The 19,612-nt window shown below is 43.7% G+C and overlaps 2 protein-coding genes across 16 annotated transcripts in view; one reads left to right on the top strand and one right to left on the bottom strand.

The window, feature by feature from the left end:
- RAB18 (RAB18, member RAS oncogene family) overlaps positions 1 to 14,894 on the bottom strand; it is a 34,938-nt gene extending 20,044 nt beyond the window's left edge. Inside the window, exons 1-2 of the mRNA XM_073334339.2 lie at positions 14,722 to 14,894; positions 1,335 to 1,390 (exon numbers count right to left, since the gene is read on the bottom strand). Coding sequence (XP_073190440.1) covers positions 1,335 to 1,390; positions 14,722 to 14,789 — 124 coding nt within the window. The 5' untranslated portion in view covers positions 14,790 to 14,894. The remainder of the gene's footprint in view (positions 1 to 1,334; positions 1,391 to 14,721) is intronic.
- LOC144930254 (uncharacterized) overlaps positions 14,408 to 19,612 on the top strand; it is a 76,437-nt gene continuing 71,232 nt past the window's right edge. For 11 of the 15 annotated variants that reach the window (XR_013635436.1, XR_013635432.1, XR_013635430.1 and 8 more), the window contains exon 1: positions 15,018 to 18,215. Coding sequence is in view for 1 of the 15 variants with exons in the window: in XM_078851841.1 (XP_078707967.1) it covers positions 18,187 to 18,215 (29 nt within the window). In the remaining 14 variants the exon portion in view is untranslated. The other 4 variants (XR_013635427.1, XR_013635438.1, XR_013635437.1 and 1 more) reach the window with 4 other exon arrangements.

Below are 19,612 nucleotides of genomic sequence, written 5' to 3'. Positions count from 1 at the left end.
TTCCATTCTGTGTATCCGATGAAGTGGGCTGTAGCTCACAAAAGCTTATGCTCAAATAAATTCGTTAGTCTCTAAGGTGCCACAAGTACTCCTGTTCTTTGTGCTGGAAAGTTACCTTAATGTACTCCCAGTTCATCAGTTATTTGTTTAGCTTGGATTATGGGTCATGAGATATATCACATAATAGCAGGACGGGTTGTAGGCATTTTACTGCCTTTTGCAAACTTCAATATCCACACCAGCATCCCTCCCATTCTGGGGTCTGTCTCTTCCTCCTAAATACAATTCAATTAATGCTTGGCCCTTACTGCTGCCCACATCATCCACACCCTCCCAGAACACAGTTTTTTAGCAGCTCTGGGCACTCCCCTCTCCTCTTGGGCCATTTGCCTAGGAGCTAATAGTTGTTTTGGGGTAGGTAAGAAAGGAGCCACTTCCTACTATTCAGACATCTGTTCCTTGAAGGGGGAGGAGTGGGAGAGAGGAGTTCAGTGCCCAGTAAAACTTAGAGCTTCTCTGGAGCAGGAGAAACTACCTGCCTTGGATCTAGAGTGCTTGAATCTTTCTCCAAAATATTCAGTTCCCTAGGTGGCCATCTATGCAACCTACTCTAACAGGAATCCTGTGCAGTACTTTTATGACTATTAAACTAAGTTCCAATCTCCTATTACTTTTGAGAGATTTTACAGATTTCTCACAGAGGTTAGCAACAATCTTTTGCACACGGATCTAATAAATTCACTAACACCATGCATGTGGTTATAGTGCCTACAGATGCAGGTCTTCTTCAGTGACAGTCCATGTCTATAGCTTCCATCTTCAAGAATACAGAGTACACAGGACAACATTGTCTCAATTCTGAACTAATTTTGTGCAAAGTATTACAGCACTCAACTTCTGTAGTGTTTAACTCCATGCACTATGCGTATGTCTACGCCTAAAAGGCTTCAGCGGCACATCTGCGCCACAGTAGTGCTTCAATGTAGACAGTACCTATGCAGACAGGAAGCATTCTCCCATTGGCGTAGGTAATCCACCTCCCCAACAGACAGTAGGTAGGTCTTCCGTCAACCTAGCATTGTCTACAGTGGGGGCTAGGTCAGCTAAACTACGCCACTTGGGGGTGTGGATTTTTTACACCCTCAAGCAACGTAGTTAAACTGACTTCATTTCTAGTGTAGACCGGGCTAATGACTGAGTAAGATCATCCCCTCCCCCTTTACTGAAGGGCAGATGAGGCTGAACCTCATTACCAGTTATGCAAGCACAGCAAGTCATGGTCTTCTACCTAAGTTAGTTTGAATTTTTATGAAGTAGTGTTAGCACCCACTTACCAATTGTTGCTGCAAGTTCTGGGTCAAATGTATCATCTGTGAACCGCAATAAAAGGCTGATGGAGGGAGAAAAAAAAGATACTATTAGAACACTTAAGTATTTTGTTGTTGCAGCATAACTGTAGCTTGCTAGATGCGTGCTTTATTGTATACTACAAATCGGAAAGCAACATTACATTAATATAAAACAAGGTAAACCTGAGTGTCATCTTCAAGACAGTGCAAATAAAAGTAATGCATGTCAGCTTGCTGTATAACTACCATTAACTATGTTTTGAGAAAAGGAGTAGTTATTTTTACTTTTCAATTCCAATACCAAGTAAGCCTCTTTGAGGCTAGGCCTCAATCTCTGTCCCTGACTAGGGTTGTCCAAAACAATGTCACATCCTCTACTGTTCAGAATATTTTATTTCTATTTCAAGTCTCCTAAAACTCATTGGGAGTTACAACTACTTCAAAAAAAGCACAACATTTTTCCAAGTTTGAAAGAAGGTTCCAGAGTGCAAGTTAACTTACCACAGCAGGAAGAATCTAAGGAACAACACATGTGCAAAACTTCTTAGCCACAGAACTTTAGTGGTAAGTATTATGAAAAACCCCAAAATTATTTCTATTCCTCATGTACAAGTTCCAAAATACTTTGAAAAATACAAATGCAACCTCACACAAATTAAAGTTCTGATGAAACTGTGAGCACTAAAGTTAAATTTTACATTGAACAGGTGTGGATGGCATATCAAATTATAGAAAATTCAGTAACTGGGACAGCTAAAATCTATTATCCAAGAGCAGCTTGTCCTATAAAGAAGAGGGGAAGAGTCAATAAAGACACCCAGATTTCAGAGCCCCTGGAGGAATACATGATGACTTGCAGAAGATTGCAAGGGAGAATAAAAGACAAGAGAACTTGCAGTCAGTGTGATTCTCTGGCCTTCCTCCTGTTTTTCCTATCACCAGGAAAAGGCAGATCTATGTGATTGGTGACTTCCTACTAAGAACAGACAGGCCTGTCACCAGAGCTGATGCGGAAAACAGAAGGGTGTGATGTCTGCCAGAAGCTAAGACTTGGGATGTGGACCTGAGGCTGATCCTAACGGGAGCAGGAAAGAATCCACTGATTGTCCTTCATGTGGGAACAAATGATACAGCAAGATTCTCACTGGAATGTAATCAGGGACGTTATGTGAGGCTAGGAAAGATGCTTAAGGAAATGGAGGCTTAAATGATCTTTAGTGGGATTCTACCTGCCCCTAGAGTGGGAGAATGAAGGGGAGACAAGATGATGATCAACAGTTGGTTCAGGCAGTGGTGTTATAAAGCACAACTTTGGGATGTTTGACCACTGGAAGGCAGTCGTGGACAGAGGACTGTTCTCCTGGGATGGACTCCACCTGAGCAGGGAAGAAAATAAACTTCTGGGATGGGTGCTGGTACAACTGATTAAGAGTTTAAAATAGGAACTCGGAGGAGACAGTTGGGAGATGCTCATGTAATCTTCATGCCTGATTTGAACACAGGAGGAAAATCAAGGAAGGAAGGAAGGATACAGGAATGGAGAAAGGAACAGCAGAGGCTGGAGAATGGACATTAAGAGGAAAGACAGTGCTGATACCAATGAAGCTAGCAGTTAGGTAGAGGATAGTAAAAGTAGAATGATTATGCATTTGGCTGAGGAATCTGGGTGACGCCAAGTAGAACTAACTAAGACGTTTGTACACCATTGCAAGGAACCTGGGTAACAAAATGGAAGAACTAGAACGACAGGGGCAGGAAGTGAAACCAGATATTATAGGGATAACAGAAACATGGTGGAATAGTAGTCATGACTGGAGTACAGGTATTTAAGGGTACATGTTGTTCAGGAAAGACCGAAATAAAGGTAAAGGTGGTAGAATAGCACTGTATGCTAATGATGAGGTAGACTGTAAAGAAATCAAAAGTGATGGAATGACTAAGACAGAATCGGTTTTGGCCAAAATCACTTTGGGGAAGAAAGCTACTAGAGGTTTCCCTGGGATAGTACTAGGGGTATGCTACAGAACTCCAGGATCCAATTTGAATATAGACAGATCTCTTTAATGTTTTTGGTGAAATAAATACTACTAGGAATTGCGTGACTATGGGAGATGTTAACTTCCCAGATATAGACTGGAGGACAATTGCTACTAATTATAGTAGGGCCCAGATTTTCCTGCATATGATAGCTGACAGATCTATTCACCAAACAGTTGCTAAATGAACAAGAGGTGATGCCATTTTAGATTTGGTATTGGTAAATGGTGAGGACCTCATAGAAGAGTGGGTTGTAGGGGACAACCTTGGTTCAAGTGATCATGAGCTAACCCAGTATAAACTAAATGGAAGGGTAAACAAAAACAGATCTGCAACTAGAGCCCTTGATTTCAAAAGGGCAAACTTTAAATAAAATTGAAGGAATTAGTTAGGGAAGTGGACTGGACTGAAGAACTCAAAGATCTGAACGTGGAGGAGGCTTGGAATTACCTTAAGTCAAAGCTGAAGAAACTATCTGAAGCCTGCATCCCAAGCAAGGGGAAAAATTTTGTAGGAGTTGCAGACCAAGCATCTCAAACAGGTAATTAAGAGAAAGCCTACAAGGAATGGAAGATGGGATGGATGAGCAAGGAAAACTACCTCTTGGAGGTCAGGAAGTGTAGGTACAAAATGAGAACGGTCAAAAGCCAAGCAGAGTTGGACCTTGCAAAGGAAATTAAAACCAATAGTAAAAAGGTCTATAACCCTGTAAGTAGGATGAAAAAAGGAAAGTAGTGGGACTGCTAAGCATAGAGGATGGGGTGGAGATTAAAGGTAATCTAGACATGTCCTGACACCTAAATGAATACTTTGCCTCAGTTTTTAATATGACTAATGAATAGCTTAGGGGCAATGGCAGGGTGGCTAATAGGAATGAGTATATGGATGACCACATCCGAGGGGGAAGTCAAACTCAAATAGTTTAATGGGACTAAATCTGGGGACCCAGATAATCTCCATCCAAGAACATTAAAGGAACTGGCACATGAAATTGCAAGCCCAATAGCAAGGATTTTTAATGCATCTGTAAACCTGGGGGTTATATCCTATGACTGGAAAATTGCTAATACAGTTCCTATTTATAAGAAAGGGTAAAAAAAGAGATCTGGAAAACTACAGGGCTGTTAGTTTGACTTGAACTGTATGCAACGCTGGGTGGATTTGATTTAAGTAACTAGTCAGGAAGACTTGATTTAATCATGGATTTCTATATAAAAGTGCATTCTTGTTGGTTATAACCTTAATACATATTCTTCACAACTCAGAGATAGACATAGGTTTCATTTTTAGAAGGTACACACGATACATTTTTAGAGTGATTTATTTTGAAAACTTTTTCTGATATAGCTGTAAAACTAATCTGAAATGAATGATTGTTTGGTTATTTCATTGGGAGGTGAACTATCTCCAATTCAACAGGTTAATAATTAATTATTTGGAGGATTTTCTTGCCATGCTGTATTAGGAGACCACCACCAGACAGACATTTAAATTGTTTTATTTAACTAAAACAACAACATTATGTATTCTGGATTTTTTTCTTCAACAGCAAACATATCATATTTTAACAAAACAAACATATGAATTTATTTTAACATTCAAGTTTTTTTTAAAATCAGGTTTGTTTTTGTTAAAAAAACTAAAATTGTTAATGAAAAACAAAAATTAAATCTACTATGTCAGCCAGGTCAACATGAGAAACTTAAAATATTGGCTTTTGCAGCTAACTCAGTCGTCTTCACCTTCATTTTCCTATTTGCTCATAATCTGGAAAAGAAAAACAATCTTTCCTGCTTTTTCAGGTCCCAATTTCTCAAATTGGAATGAATTAGTCCGAAGGAAGAAAATATTCTTTCTACACCGGCAGAAGCAGCTGCTACTGTTAAAAGTGAGATTATCACTTCAGTCTCTAAATCCAAGTTCTTAAGTGACTTCTACCAGTTCACTGGTGTGACTTTCTTTAAATGATCATCAGCAAATATATACTTCTTGAATGGTTCTTATTCCCAAACTGGGTCTCTTTTACGGCCTGCTGCCATTATAGGTTTTCCCTTCTTGTGAGAGAATGGTATGGTAGATCTCAAATCAACGAAGGCTACGCTCAGACCTCTAGATTTCTGGAATATACTGCTCAAACAGTTTCACTTTTGTTTCTACTGCCTGTCTGCCCCTTCTCACATTTATCCCCAGACTTCTTCTCCTTGTACGGATCTATTCTACCCTCAATCTTCTATTCATTGAACTTTTTGAACCTTTGCACTTTTAGAGAGAGGTAAGGGATTGTCACTGGGTACACAAATTTGCAGAGGTCTGTTATTTCTCACTTCTATATATTATTTATTTAAAACATTTTTGCTGTTAACAAGCATGTTTTCTCTGGAGATCACAAATCCAGTTTGAGAACTGCAAAACTGAGCATCTCTGATGGCATCTTCTACACTGAGCCCCACTGGGTACATAGAAAGATTAACCTAAATAATCTGTACAGAAGCCCCTGGAACCCCATAAGATTGGGTCCCTAATCCATGAACTATTGGAACTCATTTATAAAACTTTTCTTAAACATTACATGAATATATGGTCTCATCCTATAGAATTAGAATTTATAATCCCTATTCCATGATGAGATATCTTTGAGCTATAATGTAGTTTTAATTAAGATATCTTTAGATTGGATTTTTTTGATAAGTTTTTCCTGAAAAAGCATTTTATTTAAATAAAAAAATAATTGATTTTTATCCACCGATGCAAGGCCTTGGAACAAATTTTGAAAGAGAAAGCAGCTAAGGACATAGAGGTAAACAGTAATTGGGATAAAATACAACATGGTTTTACAAAAGGTAGAGCGTCCAAATCAACCTGATCTCCTTCTTTATCTAAAAACTCGGTTAACGTCTCAAAAGGAAATGCATTAGATCTAATCTACTTGGTTCCAGTAAGATACTTGATACACTTCCACCTGAGACATTATTAGTTAAACTGGAGAAGATGGGATTAATATGAGAATTGAAAGGTGGATAAGGAACTGGTTAAAAGGGAGACTACAACGGGTCATAATGAAAGGTGAACTGTCAGGCTGGAGGGAGGTTACTATTGGAGTTCCTCAGGGATCAGTCTTGAGACCTACCTTGTTTAACGTTTTTACTAATAAACCTGAAACAAAAAGTGGGAGCGTGCGAACAAAATTTGTGGATTACACAAAATTGGGAGGTATTGCCAATATGGAGGAGGACCAGAATATCATACAAGAAGATCTGGATGACCTTGAAACTGGACTAATAGAAATGGGATGAAATTTAATAGTTCAAAGTCATGCACTCAGTGAACAAAAATAATGTTTGCTATAAGCTAGGGACGTATCCATTGGAAGTGACAGAGGAGGAGAAAGATCTGGGGGTACTGCTTGATTACAGGATGACTATGAGCGGCCAATGTGATGTGGCAGTGAAAAAGGTTAATGCAGTCCTACGATGCATCAGACAAGGTATTTTCGTAGACAGGGAAGCGTTAGCATCATTATACAATGCACTGGGGAGATTTCATCTGGAATACTGTATGCAATTCTGGTCTCCCATGTTTAAGGCCTGGTCTACACTACGAGTTTATGTCGGACTTAGCAGCGTTAAATCCGAATTAACCCTGCACCCGTCCACACAACAAAGCCATTTTTTTCAACATAAAGGGCTATTAAAACCAATTTCTGTACTCCTCAACGAAGGGATTAGTGCTGAAATCGACATCGCCATTTTGAATTAGGGTTAGTGTGGATGCAATTCGAAGGTACTGGCCTCCGGGAGCTATCCCACAGTGCACCATTGTGATCGCTCTGGAGAGCGCTCTGAACTCGGATGCACTAGCCAGGTGTACAGGAAAAGCCCCGGGAACTTTTGAATCTCATTTCCTCTTTGGCCAGACGAGCTCATCAGCACAGGTGACCATGCAGTCCGAGAATCGAAAAAGAGCTCCAGTATGGACCGAGTGGGAGGTACTGGATCTGATCACTGTATGGGGAGAGGAATCCGTGCTATCAGAACTACGTTCCAAAAGACAAAATGCCAAAACATTTCAAAAAAAATCTCAGAGGCCATGAGGGACAAAGGCTACATCAGAGACGCAACACAGTGCCGCCTGAAACTTAAGGAGCTCAGACAAGTGTACCAGAAAACCAAAGAATCAAACGGAAGCTCCAGGACAGAGCCGCAGACATGCCGCTTCTGCGCTGACCTGCATGCAATTCTTGGGGGCGGCCGCCACCACTACCCCACCCCTGTCCGTGGACTCCAATGACTCTCCGCCATGGCTGAGGATTTTGCAGATGGGTAAGATGAGGAGGAGGACGACGAGGTTGGGGAGAGCACACAGTACACCATTCTCCCTGACAGCCAGGATCTTTTTATCACCCTGACTGAAATACCTTCCCAACCCAATGAAGCCAGAGAAGGGACCTCTGGTGAGTGTACCTTTTTAAATATAATACATATAAAAGCAAGCGTTTTTTAAACATGATTAAGTAGCCCTGAGGACTTGGGATGCATTCGTGGCTAGTACTGCTACTGGAAAAGTCTGTTAACGTATCTGGGGATGGGCAGAAATCCTCCAGGAACATCTCCATGAAGCTCTCCCGGAGGTACTCTAAAACCCTTTGCAGAAGGTTTTTGGGGAGAGCAACCTTATTCTGTCCTCGATGGTAGGACACTTTACCATGGGGGAGGAGGGTGGGCGGGCGCTTTGGCGCTGAGCTGTTCGCGTTTGGCTAGCGGGGATCTTCCCTGATGCCAGCCAGGTGGTGGGGGGAGGGGAAAAGCAATCATCCCAGAGAACTGGATGGGGGGGCAGGAGGGGGTCAGTTTGGTTTTTGCTGCTGCACGTTAACAGGAAAACTGCAGCACTAAATGGCCAACTCAATGGGCTTTGCTTGGTATGGGAAAGAAGGGGACTGCTGTTATGAAGGTTGCAGAAGCCAAAAGACCATAGCTTACCATGGCCGCCTGCAAGCCGAATTCTGTTGCCCGGCCCTGCGTGTGTGATCTCTAACACCAAAGCCGCAGGCACTCAATATAAGATGCAAAATGCAACCTTGTACCAAAATCACATGTGCTATGTAATGTGAATAGTGTTGTTCACCGTGAAAGAGTATAGCCATTGTTCTGTAAAATGTATCTTTTTAAATATTTCACTCCCTTTTTTCCTCCAGCAGCTGCAAATATTTCAAGCCTCCCTCCTCCGTCCCAAAGGCTCTCTCAAAAAACGCACACGCGATGACATGTTCTCTGAGCTCATGCAGTCGTCTGGCACTGACAGAGCTGTATGGAGTCACACAATAGCAGAGTACAGGACAGTGGCCGATGAACGTGAGGAGAGGTGGTGGCAGGAAGATCAGAGGAGGCATGAGGCAACGCTGGGGCTACTGCAGGATCAAACAGACATGCTCTGGCGTCTCGTGGAGGTTCATGAACGGCAGCAGGATCACAAACTGCCACTGCAGCCCCTGCTTAACTGCCCTCCGTCCTCCCCAAGTTCCATAGCCTCCTCACCCAGATGCCCAAGAACACGGGGTGGGAGGCTCCAGGCACCCAACCACTCCACCCCAGTGGACAGCCCAAGCAACAGAAGGCTGACATTCAACAAGTTTTAAAGTGGCCTTTTCCTTCCCTCCTCCCACAACCCACCTGGGCTACCTTGTGAGTTATCTCCCTATTATAATTAATAAAGAATACATTTTTTTAAACGATAGTGACTTTATTTCCTTTGCAAGCAAGCGGTGATCGAAGGGGGGAGGGCAGGTGGCTTACAGGGAATTTAGAGGCAACCAAGGGGGCGGGTTTTCATCAAGGAGAAACAAACAGAAGTGTCACACAGTACCTTGGCCAGTCATGAAACTGGTTTTCAAAGCTTCTCTGATGCACAGCGCTTCCTGCTGTGCTCTTCTAACCGCCCTCATGTCTGGCTGTGCGTATTCAGCCGCCAGGCAATTTCCATCAACCTCCCACCCTGCCATAAATGTCTCCCCCTTACTCTCACAGAGATTGTGGAGCGCACAGCAAGCAGCAATAACAATGGGAATATTGGTTTCGCTGAGGTCTGAGTGAGCCAGCAAACTGATCCAGCAACCCTTTAAATGTCCAAATGCACACTCTACCACCATTCTGCAGTTGCTCAGCCTATAGTTGAACAGCTCCTTACTACTGTCTAGGGTACCTGCGTACGGCTCCATGAGCCATGGCATTAAGGGGTGGGCTGGGTCACCACGGAGAACTATAGGCATTTCAACATCCCCAACAGTTATTTTCTGGTCTGGGAAGTAAATCCCTTCCTGCAGCCGCTTAAACAGACCAGAGTTCTTGAAGATGCGAGCGTTATGAACCTTTCCCGGCCATCCCACGTTGATGTTGGTGAAACGTCCCTTGTGATCCACCAGTGCTTGCAGCACCATTGAAAAGTACCCCTGGCAGTTAATGTACTGGCTGCTCTGGTGGTCCGGTCCCAAGATAGGGATATGCATTCCGTATATAGCCCCACCACAGTTAGGGAATCCCTTTGCAGCAAAGCCATCTAGTATGACCGGCACATTTCCCAGAGTCACTACCTTTGATAGTAGCAGCAGCTCAATGATTGCATTGGCTACTTGCTTCACAGCAACCCCCACAGTAGATTTGCCCACTCCAAAATTGATTATTGACTGACCGGTAGCTGTCTGGCGTTGCAAGCTTCCACAGGGCTGCAACTCGCTTGTGAACTGTGAGGGCTGCTCTCATCTTGCTATTCTTGCGCTTCAGGGCAGGGGAAAGCAAGTCACAAAGTTCTATGAAAGTGCCCTTACGCATGCGAAAGTTTTGCAGCCACTGCGAATCATCCCAGACCTGCAACACTATGCAGTCCCACCACTCCGTGCTTGTTTCCCGGGCCCAGAATCGGCGTTCCATGGCATGAGCTTGCCCCATTAACACCATGATCTCCAACTTGCGGGGGAACGCAGTTTTAGAGAAAAGTGTGTTCATGTCCTCATCACCGCACTGCCGTCGCCTCCTTGCCTGGATTTTCAGGTGCTGGTTCTGCATACACTGCACGATAATGCGCGAGGTGTTTACCATGGTCATAACTGCTGCGGTGAGTTGAACGGGCTCTATGCTTGCTATGCTATGGCGTCTGCTCCTGCTTGGGCAATCCAGGGAAAAGGGTGCAAAACGATTGTTTGCCGTTGCTCTGATGGAGGGAGGGGCAATTGACAACATGGCTTACAGGGTTGGCTTATAGGGAATTAAAATCAACAAAGGGGGTGGCTTTGCGAGAAACAGAATGGCCCCCTCAAGGATAGAACTCAAAACTGGGTTTAGCAGGCCATGCGTTTCATGGAGGGAGGTAGGAGAAAATGAATACAAAACAAACCTGGTCTATTTCTTGTTTTAATCCACTTCATCTATCTTTATACATCTTGCTGGCAGCAGACTGTGCAGTACGACCGCTAGCCAGAGTTATCTCCTGGGTGCTCGGCAAAAGACGGTGCAGCATGACTGCTGGCCATCGTCTTCTCCTGGCTGCTGATTAAAAGACAGCACACTGCCAGTAGGACTGAATCGCCATGAGACAAAACTTAAAAGGGAAATGGCCTGGCTGAGTCAATCCCATGTTTTCCCAGGCGCCCCTGACCGCAACGAGGTTGGTTAAAAGAGCACCCTGGACTATGTCGATGACGGCTACCAGTCATACTGCACTGTCTGCTGCCAAAATAACCTGCTGCCGTGTAGCAATGCAGTACCGCATCTGCCAGCATCCAGGAGACATACGGTGACAGTTAACTGAGCGGGCTCCATGCTTGCTGTGGTATGATGTCTGCACAGGTAACGCAGGAAAAAAGGCGCAAAACGATTGTCTGCAGTTGCTTTCACAGAGGGAGGAAGGAAAGGGGGACCTGACGAATTGTACCCAGAACCACTCGCGACAATGTTTTAGCCCCATCAGGCATTGGGATTTCTACCCAGAATTCAAATGGGCAGCAGAGACTGCCGGAACTGTGGGATAGCTACCTACAGTGCAACGCTCTGGAAGCTGATGGTTGCCTCGGTACTATGGACGCACTCCGCCGACTACATGCACTTAGAGCATGTGTGTGTCCACACACACAATCGACTGTATAAAAACGCTTTCTACAAAACTGACTTCTATAAATTCAACCTAATTTCGTAATGTAGACAAGGACTAAGAAAGATTAATTCAAAGCGGAACAGGTGAAGAGAAGGGCTACTAGGATGATCGATGAATGAAAAACCTACCTTATGAGAGGAGACTCAAAGAGCTTGGCTTGTTTAGCCTAACCAAAAGAAGGCTATAGGGAGATATGATTGTTCTCTATAAATACATCAGAGGGATAAACACCAGGGAGAGAGAGGGGTTATTTAAGTTAAGTGCCAACACGCACACAAAAACAAATGGATATAAACTGGCTATCAACAAGTTTAGGCTTAAAATTATTCAAAGGTTTCTAACTATCAGAGGAGTGATGGTTCTGGAACAGCTTTCCAAGGGAAACAGTGGGGGCAAAAAACCTAATTGGCTTCAAGACTGAGCTTGATAAGTTTACAGAGGGGCTAGTATGATAAGACTGTTTACGCTGGCAAGCAGCCAATCTAGCAGCAAATATCTCCAATGGTTGGTCATGGAACACTACATGGGGAGGGCTCTAAGTTACTACAGAGAATTCTTTCCCAGGTGTCTGGCTGGTGGGTCTTGCCTACATTCTCAGGGTCTAACTAATTCCTGTATTTGGGGTTGGAAAGGAATTTTCCCCTGGGTCAGACTGACAGAGACCCTGGGATTTTTTTGCCTTCCTCTGCAACATGGGGCATGGGTCGCTTTCAGACTTAAACTAGTGTAAATGGTGGATTCTCTGTAACTTGAAGGCTTTAAATCATGATTTGAGGACTTCAATAATTCAGCCAGAGGTTGTGTTTCTGTTACAGGGTGAGGTTCTGTGGCCTGTAATATGCAGGTGGTCAGACCAGACGATCAGGATAGTGCCTTCTGGCCTTAAAGCCTATGTATAAAGATTCTCATTTTGGCATACTAACCATAATACTACACTGAAAAAGTTCCTTTTAAGATACTGATCAGTGATTTTACATTTGTAACAAGAGTTTATAACCATGTGGCAGACAGCTGATAACTATGATGGACATCCTGTATTGAATTTCACTGTCTAGTGCAGCAAAATATAGGGCATCTGAAGTGTGATACTGTCTCCTATAGAAGCCAAGTTTATTTTGCAGAGAGTTTGAACTTAAAGTGTTGGTATGGCCAGAAATATGACTACAGTACTTCCTCAACTTTATCTGCTGTGTGGGTGTATTGCAAGTCCTAACTGCTTCTTTTACCTACAAAAAAAAAAAAAGAGCTTAATTAAGGAATGGTTAAATTGTCTGAGCACAAGAAGTGTTTTTAGTGTAAAAAATAACACTACTTGACACAAAGCTGCAGTTTACCTTCCAAATAAATGAAGAGAACTTTAAATGCTAAGTGGCTTTAATGCTATTCTTGGATACAAAATAGTAAAATCCTTATGACATAGAAATAAGAGATTTTAAATACCTGTTTTGAGATATTAAATACATATAATAGGTAACCAAGACATGGGAGTTATTTATCTAAGTGTAAACTTTCACAAAGTCACATGAACAAGACATTACCTAATCTAAAAGAAATTTGCTTAAGTCATGTCTGTCATCACAGGATTATTGCAAAACTTTACAGATCCTTTACATTGAGGATTAGAAAGAAGCAGTGACTAGCTGTCACCTTGTTGAAACTATTAGAAGGCAAGACTCTTCCCTTTTATCTGATGCAAGATAGCAGAATTAAGTTATTGTTTTTAAAAGCATTTATTTCTAAATGTAATATAGTTAGACTTGGAATGATTAGATTTGTTATTAGTAAGTGTCAATAAACGGTAATTTAAAACAAACAGAAACCAAAAAATATTTCACTTGATAATAGCAGAAATTTACAGATAGGCAAAAGAAGAAAAAAATGATGCTTCAGAACTCCTTTTGATTTAAGGATATTGATTTTGTACATTTTGACTTGTAATGTTCACAATAAGTGAATATTCTAAAGCTTGAACATTGTATCTCTCAAGGTCAACTGCCATTAAGTAATTACTGTGACACCCGCAACTGTCCAACCCCACATAATTTCCCACAACTGTGAAAATAAATTAAAATCAATAAAAACACTATTATCCACCAAAAAGATAAAAAATAAAAATCAAATTCTGCCAAGCCTAACTATGATAACGTCACCTGTACAGCACATACATCTTTTCGACACAGTGTGGTCAGGACCCTCTTTTCAGATCTCATTTGAAAGATGCATGCATAGTAAAATGGAGGGGAATCAACAGATATGTCTGAGTAGGACAGTTTTGATATTTTTATTTAGTTCCTGTTTTAACTAGGTCAGGGGACTGTTCAAAGAACCCCTACTCACTCACTGCCAGAAGGTTCATGCTAGTATGATCCTCGGGTACTGGGAAGCAGTGGTTCAGAAGAAATTTAACAAGTTGCACCTAAAGCACCGTGGGTGGGGAAGTGAAGAGGGAGCCTGCCTCTGAACAGAAACTGAGGAGACAGCTAGGTAAGAGGAAAAGGAGGACTTGTGGCACCTTAGAGACTAACCAATTTATTAGAGCATAAGCTTTCGTGAGCTCACGAAAGCTTATGCTCTAATAAATTGGTTAGTCTCTAAGGTGCCACAAGTCCTCCTTTTCTTTTTGCGAATACAGACTAACACGGCTGTTACTCTGAAACCTAGGTAAGAGGGTCCGTCAAGGATAAACAGGGGGGAAGATAGCCTGACTGTGAGGAGGACCAAGGAGGAAAGTCCCAGACAAGGCATAGGAGGCACCTAAATGAGGAGGGGCAGAGGGTAGAGTCCCAAACCTGAGGCAGGCTGTGACCAGGGCCAGGACGTGACCAGGGCCGGGGGGGAGGGGCCCGTACCTGGGGGACAGGGGGGGCCTCTGCTGTCGCCAGGGCCGGAGGGGAGGGGCCCGGATCCTCCCGTTGAATGTAAACAAGGGAGGGGCCCGGACCTGAAGGGGAGACGGTCCGGACCTGTGGGCGGGAGGGGGCGCTGGCTGTCACCAGGGCCGGAGGGGAGGGGCCCGGACCTTAGAGCCCCCCCGCGCAGGCTGTCAACAGGGCCGGGGGGGGGGCGAGACGGAACCCGAGACCGGCAGCCCTGCACCCGGAGGCCTCGCCGGGCCCCTCGGCAGGGGGCGGCCAGCACGGCACCGGGCCCAGTCGCGACAAGCCGGCCCGGCAGACTGGCGCCGCCGCCTCACCTGGACTTGCCGACGCCGCTCTCGCCGATGATGAGGATCTTCAGCGTGGTCAGTATGTCCTCGTCCATCCCGAGCGAGCCCAGCCGACCCCAACTCTCGTCTCCTTGCGCAGCCTAGTTTACTCCGCTCGAGAGTGCGCATGCGCCCTCAACCCTTTTTGTTTTCTGTTGCAGCCCTTCTACGCATGCGCTTTGACCCGCCTCCAATCTGAGTCCGAATTTCCGAAGCCTCCCTTGTGGCGCATGCGCCAGAGAAGGCTGACGGGAACGTCTCTTGCAGCTTATAGACAGGTGCGTTCGGCGACGCGCTGTGACCGCGCGGCGGGGTCTGCGCGCCCCGCTCAGCTCCTCAGCGAACAGCCCCGTGCGCTGCGTCACCCGCGCACAGACTGGGGCCATTGGCTGCTGCCCGGGGGTATGGCTGCGCTGCGGCTGGGGGATCAGCCTCCCCACCCCCCCATAAACGAACTCGCGCTAGCTCCGCTCCAGCATGCCAAAAATTGCAGCATGGGTGTTATGACGAGGCTGGCAGCTCGGGCTAGTCACCTGACTCAGACCCAAAAGGGCAAGTGCATATATATATATATATATATATATATATATAGACAGACCCCTTCCATCCTGCTCTCACAGAGCCATTCTGTACTGGCTGAAGTTTCAGGGTCCAGCTGCGAAGCAGTTTAGCACCATGATTCCTTTAAAAGTGAAGAGGGGTTGCCATCCATACCTGCCTGTCTTCAGGGTTTCATCTGAAAACTGAGAATAAATTATTTTCTTGATTTAAAATAAGGTCTAAATTATCCCTCCCCTCCCCAGATTACTTAGATAAATTTGGGGATAAGGGTGGATGACAAGTCGCCCAAGAGGATATTCTCAGCGCTACCAAATGGAGATCAGCAAGCAAATCATGTTGAAATGGAGAATGAAACCTCTCCCAAAGAGCTGGGGCACCCATGCTACCCCTCAAAACTGAAATATTCCAGTACGTAATTGGAGCATTTGGTCATCCTATCCTTACAAACATTAATATTGATGCAATCACTGCTGGAATACTGTATTCAATTTTGTTGTCCACAGTTCAAGAAGGATATTGAAAAATTGGAAAGGGTTCAGAGAAGAGCCACAAGAATGATTAAAGGATTAGAAAACCTGCCTTAAAGTGATAGTATTTAGCTCAGTCTATTTTGTTTAACAAAGAAAACATTAAGGGGTGACTTGTTTACAGTCTATAAGTACGTACATAGAGAACAAATATTTAACAATGGGCTCTTTTTTCTAAAAGAGATGCTCTGAGTATTATTTCGGGGAAGGTCTATGGCCTGTGTTATACAGGATGTCAGACTAGATGATCACAATAGTTCCATCTAGCCATGGAATCTGTGAATATAAATGCATACAAGCTCATATATAAAAGTTACATGGACATGATACAATATTGTACCAGTACCTTTTCTGTACCAACTGTACCTCTTTGCCTATACAGTATCTGCTTTTCCGGGCTGGTTACAGGTATATCAATAAATGTATTGGTTTCCCAATGTTCTCCATTCACTTCCCTCATCTCCTGTCTCACACATATTGCATATTTTAAGATATCTTTTTTTTCAGGTTAACATGACCCATCCCCCTTCTGGACACACTTGATGACACAGGCCCTTCCCTGGGAGACACTTGATCAGGATAAGAAGTAATGGGTTTAATCTGCAGCAAGGGAGATTTAGCTTAGACATTAGGGGACACGTTCTAATTATAAGGGTAGGTAAGCACTGGAATAGGCTTCTAAGGGAAGTTGTGGGATCCCTGTAATTAGAGGTTTTTAAGAACAAGTTAGATGAATACCTGTCGGGGATGATCTAAGTCTACTTGGTCTCACATCAGCACAGAGGGCTGGGCTATATGACCTCTTGAGGTCCCTTTCAGTCCTAAAGTTCTGTAATTTCCTCAGGGATCCTAACTCCCAATGATTGTACTGTATGAACACAAAAACAATCATTATCTTACTATTAGATGTTACAGGCACATCCCTTATTTAAACCTGTGCAAATAGATAACTATGGCTGTCTCTCTTTATAGTAATATTCTGAGATGTGTTGAAGATGTTCTATATTATTTTATTATATTATGTATATAAATCCATAGAATTTTGGGGCCCTGTGCACTGTGGCAGTTGCTCTCCCCCCTTCCCTGCTTCTGGAGGGTGGGAGCTCCCGGAGGGTGAGAGAGCAAGCCCTCCCTGCCCTCATCGCACAGCAGCTCCTGACCGGCCTGGCTCTTCACTCTGACCTGTTGGCTTTCTCCACATTGTTCAGGAGTGACAATCCCACTGTGATGTGATGCCCTGTCACATCCCCTTTGTGGTTCTGAGTTGCTTTGTGTGTGGGTGTGGGAGGGTGTTTTTTCCCTCTGGTGGTTGGGGGCTCCACTGAGATGGGAACCATATGCCAGTGCATATTGAGTTAATATACTGAGTGCACATTGGTTAATCCGGGCCTGTTGAAGGCTCTTAGCACCTCACAGAATCAGACCTTACATCTCAGTTTCCATTTAAATAAAAGAAAGTTTCTAGCAGTTTTGCTTTCAAAGATATCTTTGAAAAAGTAAACTGATCACCAGGATTGAAGGTTTGTTGCTTCTTTTCCTGAAAGCCAGTGACAGCCTCTCCACCCCTTTACCTAGAGCTGATCTATGAAAAACAGGGCTGCTGGACTCCTTGACTGATGGCTGCATGGATAAGTGCCATCTAGGTCACTACTGATTTAATACTGATACCACTCTGTGAGGCACTCTCAGCTAGCTGTCTGCAACTGGACCAGCTCCTATGCTGAGCAGAAGATGTAACTTCTAGCCATAAGGATGGGTGACTCAGTAAGGTGAGATGCAATGTAAAGTATGGGATTAACAACTATGGGCTGTTGCATTCTAGTCCTGGGTGTGACAGACTCCTTTGACAGTTTTGCCAAATCACTTAACCTTTCTGTTTTAATTGCTACATCCGTAAAGTGGGGATAATAAAACTTACCTCAGAGGATGTTCCAGCAATTGATTAGGTAGTATTTATGCATTTACTCCGGGTTGCACACAAAACCCTCTGAAGCAGAGGTCCCCAAATTGTGGGGCATGCCCCTCGGGAGGGAGTGGAGGAACGTTCAGGAGGCCTAGTTGGGGCCCAGGCCTTTTCTGGAGTCCTGAGTATAATGAAAATGAGCCTGCTGTGGCTGACCTCTCCGTTGAAGGCTCCAACCTATTTTTATGAAGGAGATTCATGATAATACTGTTTCTCTCCCTCCTGTCAGCAGCCAGACTGAGCACTGCCTCTCCTGCAGAGATTCACAAGCCTACACATGCTCAGTGAGTTTCTGTGACCAGCACAGAGGACTATGGAGCCAGGCATGTAGCATTGAGCAATTAAAGTAAACTGCTCATAGTCAACACACTTTTAAGAGATGGATTACACACCATTGTGATAATGATGGACAGGAACTGGCTATTTGCTAGGTGGGTAACAGGAGAAATTGTGTTACAGGCCTACCCAAAAATGCTAAGGCTGCTTTTGATAGTGACATCGTAACTTTGAACATTTTTCAGGAAAACTCAGTCCTTGCTGGTAGTGAAAATCAACCATTTTTAAGATAATTAAAAAGGTACTCTATATTAATCATTTATAGACTATCCTGGTTTTGTGCTAAAGGAATTTGGTTACCTTACATAGTGTTCAAGTTTAGTTGCGTGCTGTTAAATGTGGCAAATTTACTAACTAAATTTTAGGCTTCAGTGCTCATTTCGCGACTCACCACACTTTTTATCTCAGCTGGAAGATTTTGTAAAAGGCTGACCAACTCTCCATTCTATTGAATTCTGTTAAAATAAATGGACTAATCATTTAATCCCAACAAGTGCAAGCAGTAGTTTTAAAACTCAAAGCCACTTTTTCAGCATTAAGAAAAGGAGTACTTGTGGCACCTTAGAGACTATCCGATTTATTTGAGCATAAGCTTTCATAAGCTACAGCTCACTTCATCGGAGGCATACTGTGGAAAGTGTAGAAGATCTTTTTATACACACAAAGCATGAAAAAATACCTCCCCCCACCCCACTCTCCTGCTGGTAATAGCTTATCTAAAGTGATCACTCTCGTTACAATGTGTATGATAATCAAGGTGGGCCATTTCCAGCACAAATCCAGGGTTTAACAAGAACGTCGGGGGGAGGGAGGGGTAGGAAAAAACAAGGGGAAATAGGTTACCTTGCATAATGACTTAGCCACTCCCAGTCTCTATTCAAGCCTAAGTTAATTGTATCCAATTTGCAAATGAATTCCAATTCAGCAGTCTCTCGCTGGAGTCTGGATTTCTAGTTTTTTTGTTGTAATATCGCAACTTTCATGTCTGTAATCGCGTGACCAGAGAGATTGAAGTGTTCTCCGACTGGTTTATGAATGTTATAATTCTTGACATCTGATTTGTGTCCATTTATTCTTTTACGTAGAGACTGTCCAGTTTGACCAATGTACATGGCAGAGGGGCATTGCTGGCACATGATGGCATATATCACATTGGTGGATGTGCAGGTGAATGAGCCTCTGATAGTGTGGCTGATGTTATTAGGCCCTGTGATGGTGTCCCCTGAATAGATATGTGGGCACAGAATGTCACAGCTAACCTGGTGGCTGAACTTTGTGACTTTGTCCTTACCCATAACTATTTTACATTTGGGGACAATATATACCTTCAAATCAGCGGCACTGCTATGGGTACCCGCATGGCCCCACAGTATGCCAACATTTTTATGGCTGACTTAGAACAACGCTTCCTCAGCTCTCGTCCCCTAACGCCCCTACTCTACTTGCGCTATATTGATGATATCTTCATCATCTGGACCCATGGAAAAGAAGC

The sequence above is a fragment of the Lepidochelys kempii genome, chromosome 2, assembly GCF_965140285.1.
Source record: "Lepidochelys kempii isolate rLepKem1 chromosome 2, rLepKem1.hap1, whole genome shotgun sequence".
Classification (NCBI taxonomy): domain Eukaryota; kingdom Metazoa; phylum Chordata; order Testudines; family Cheloniidae; genus Lepidochelys; species Lepidochelys kempii.
This window is presented reverse-complemented; position numbering and strand designations above follow the sequence as displayed.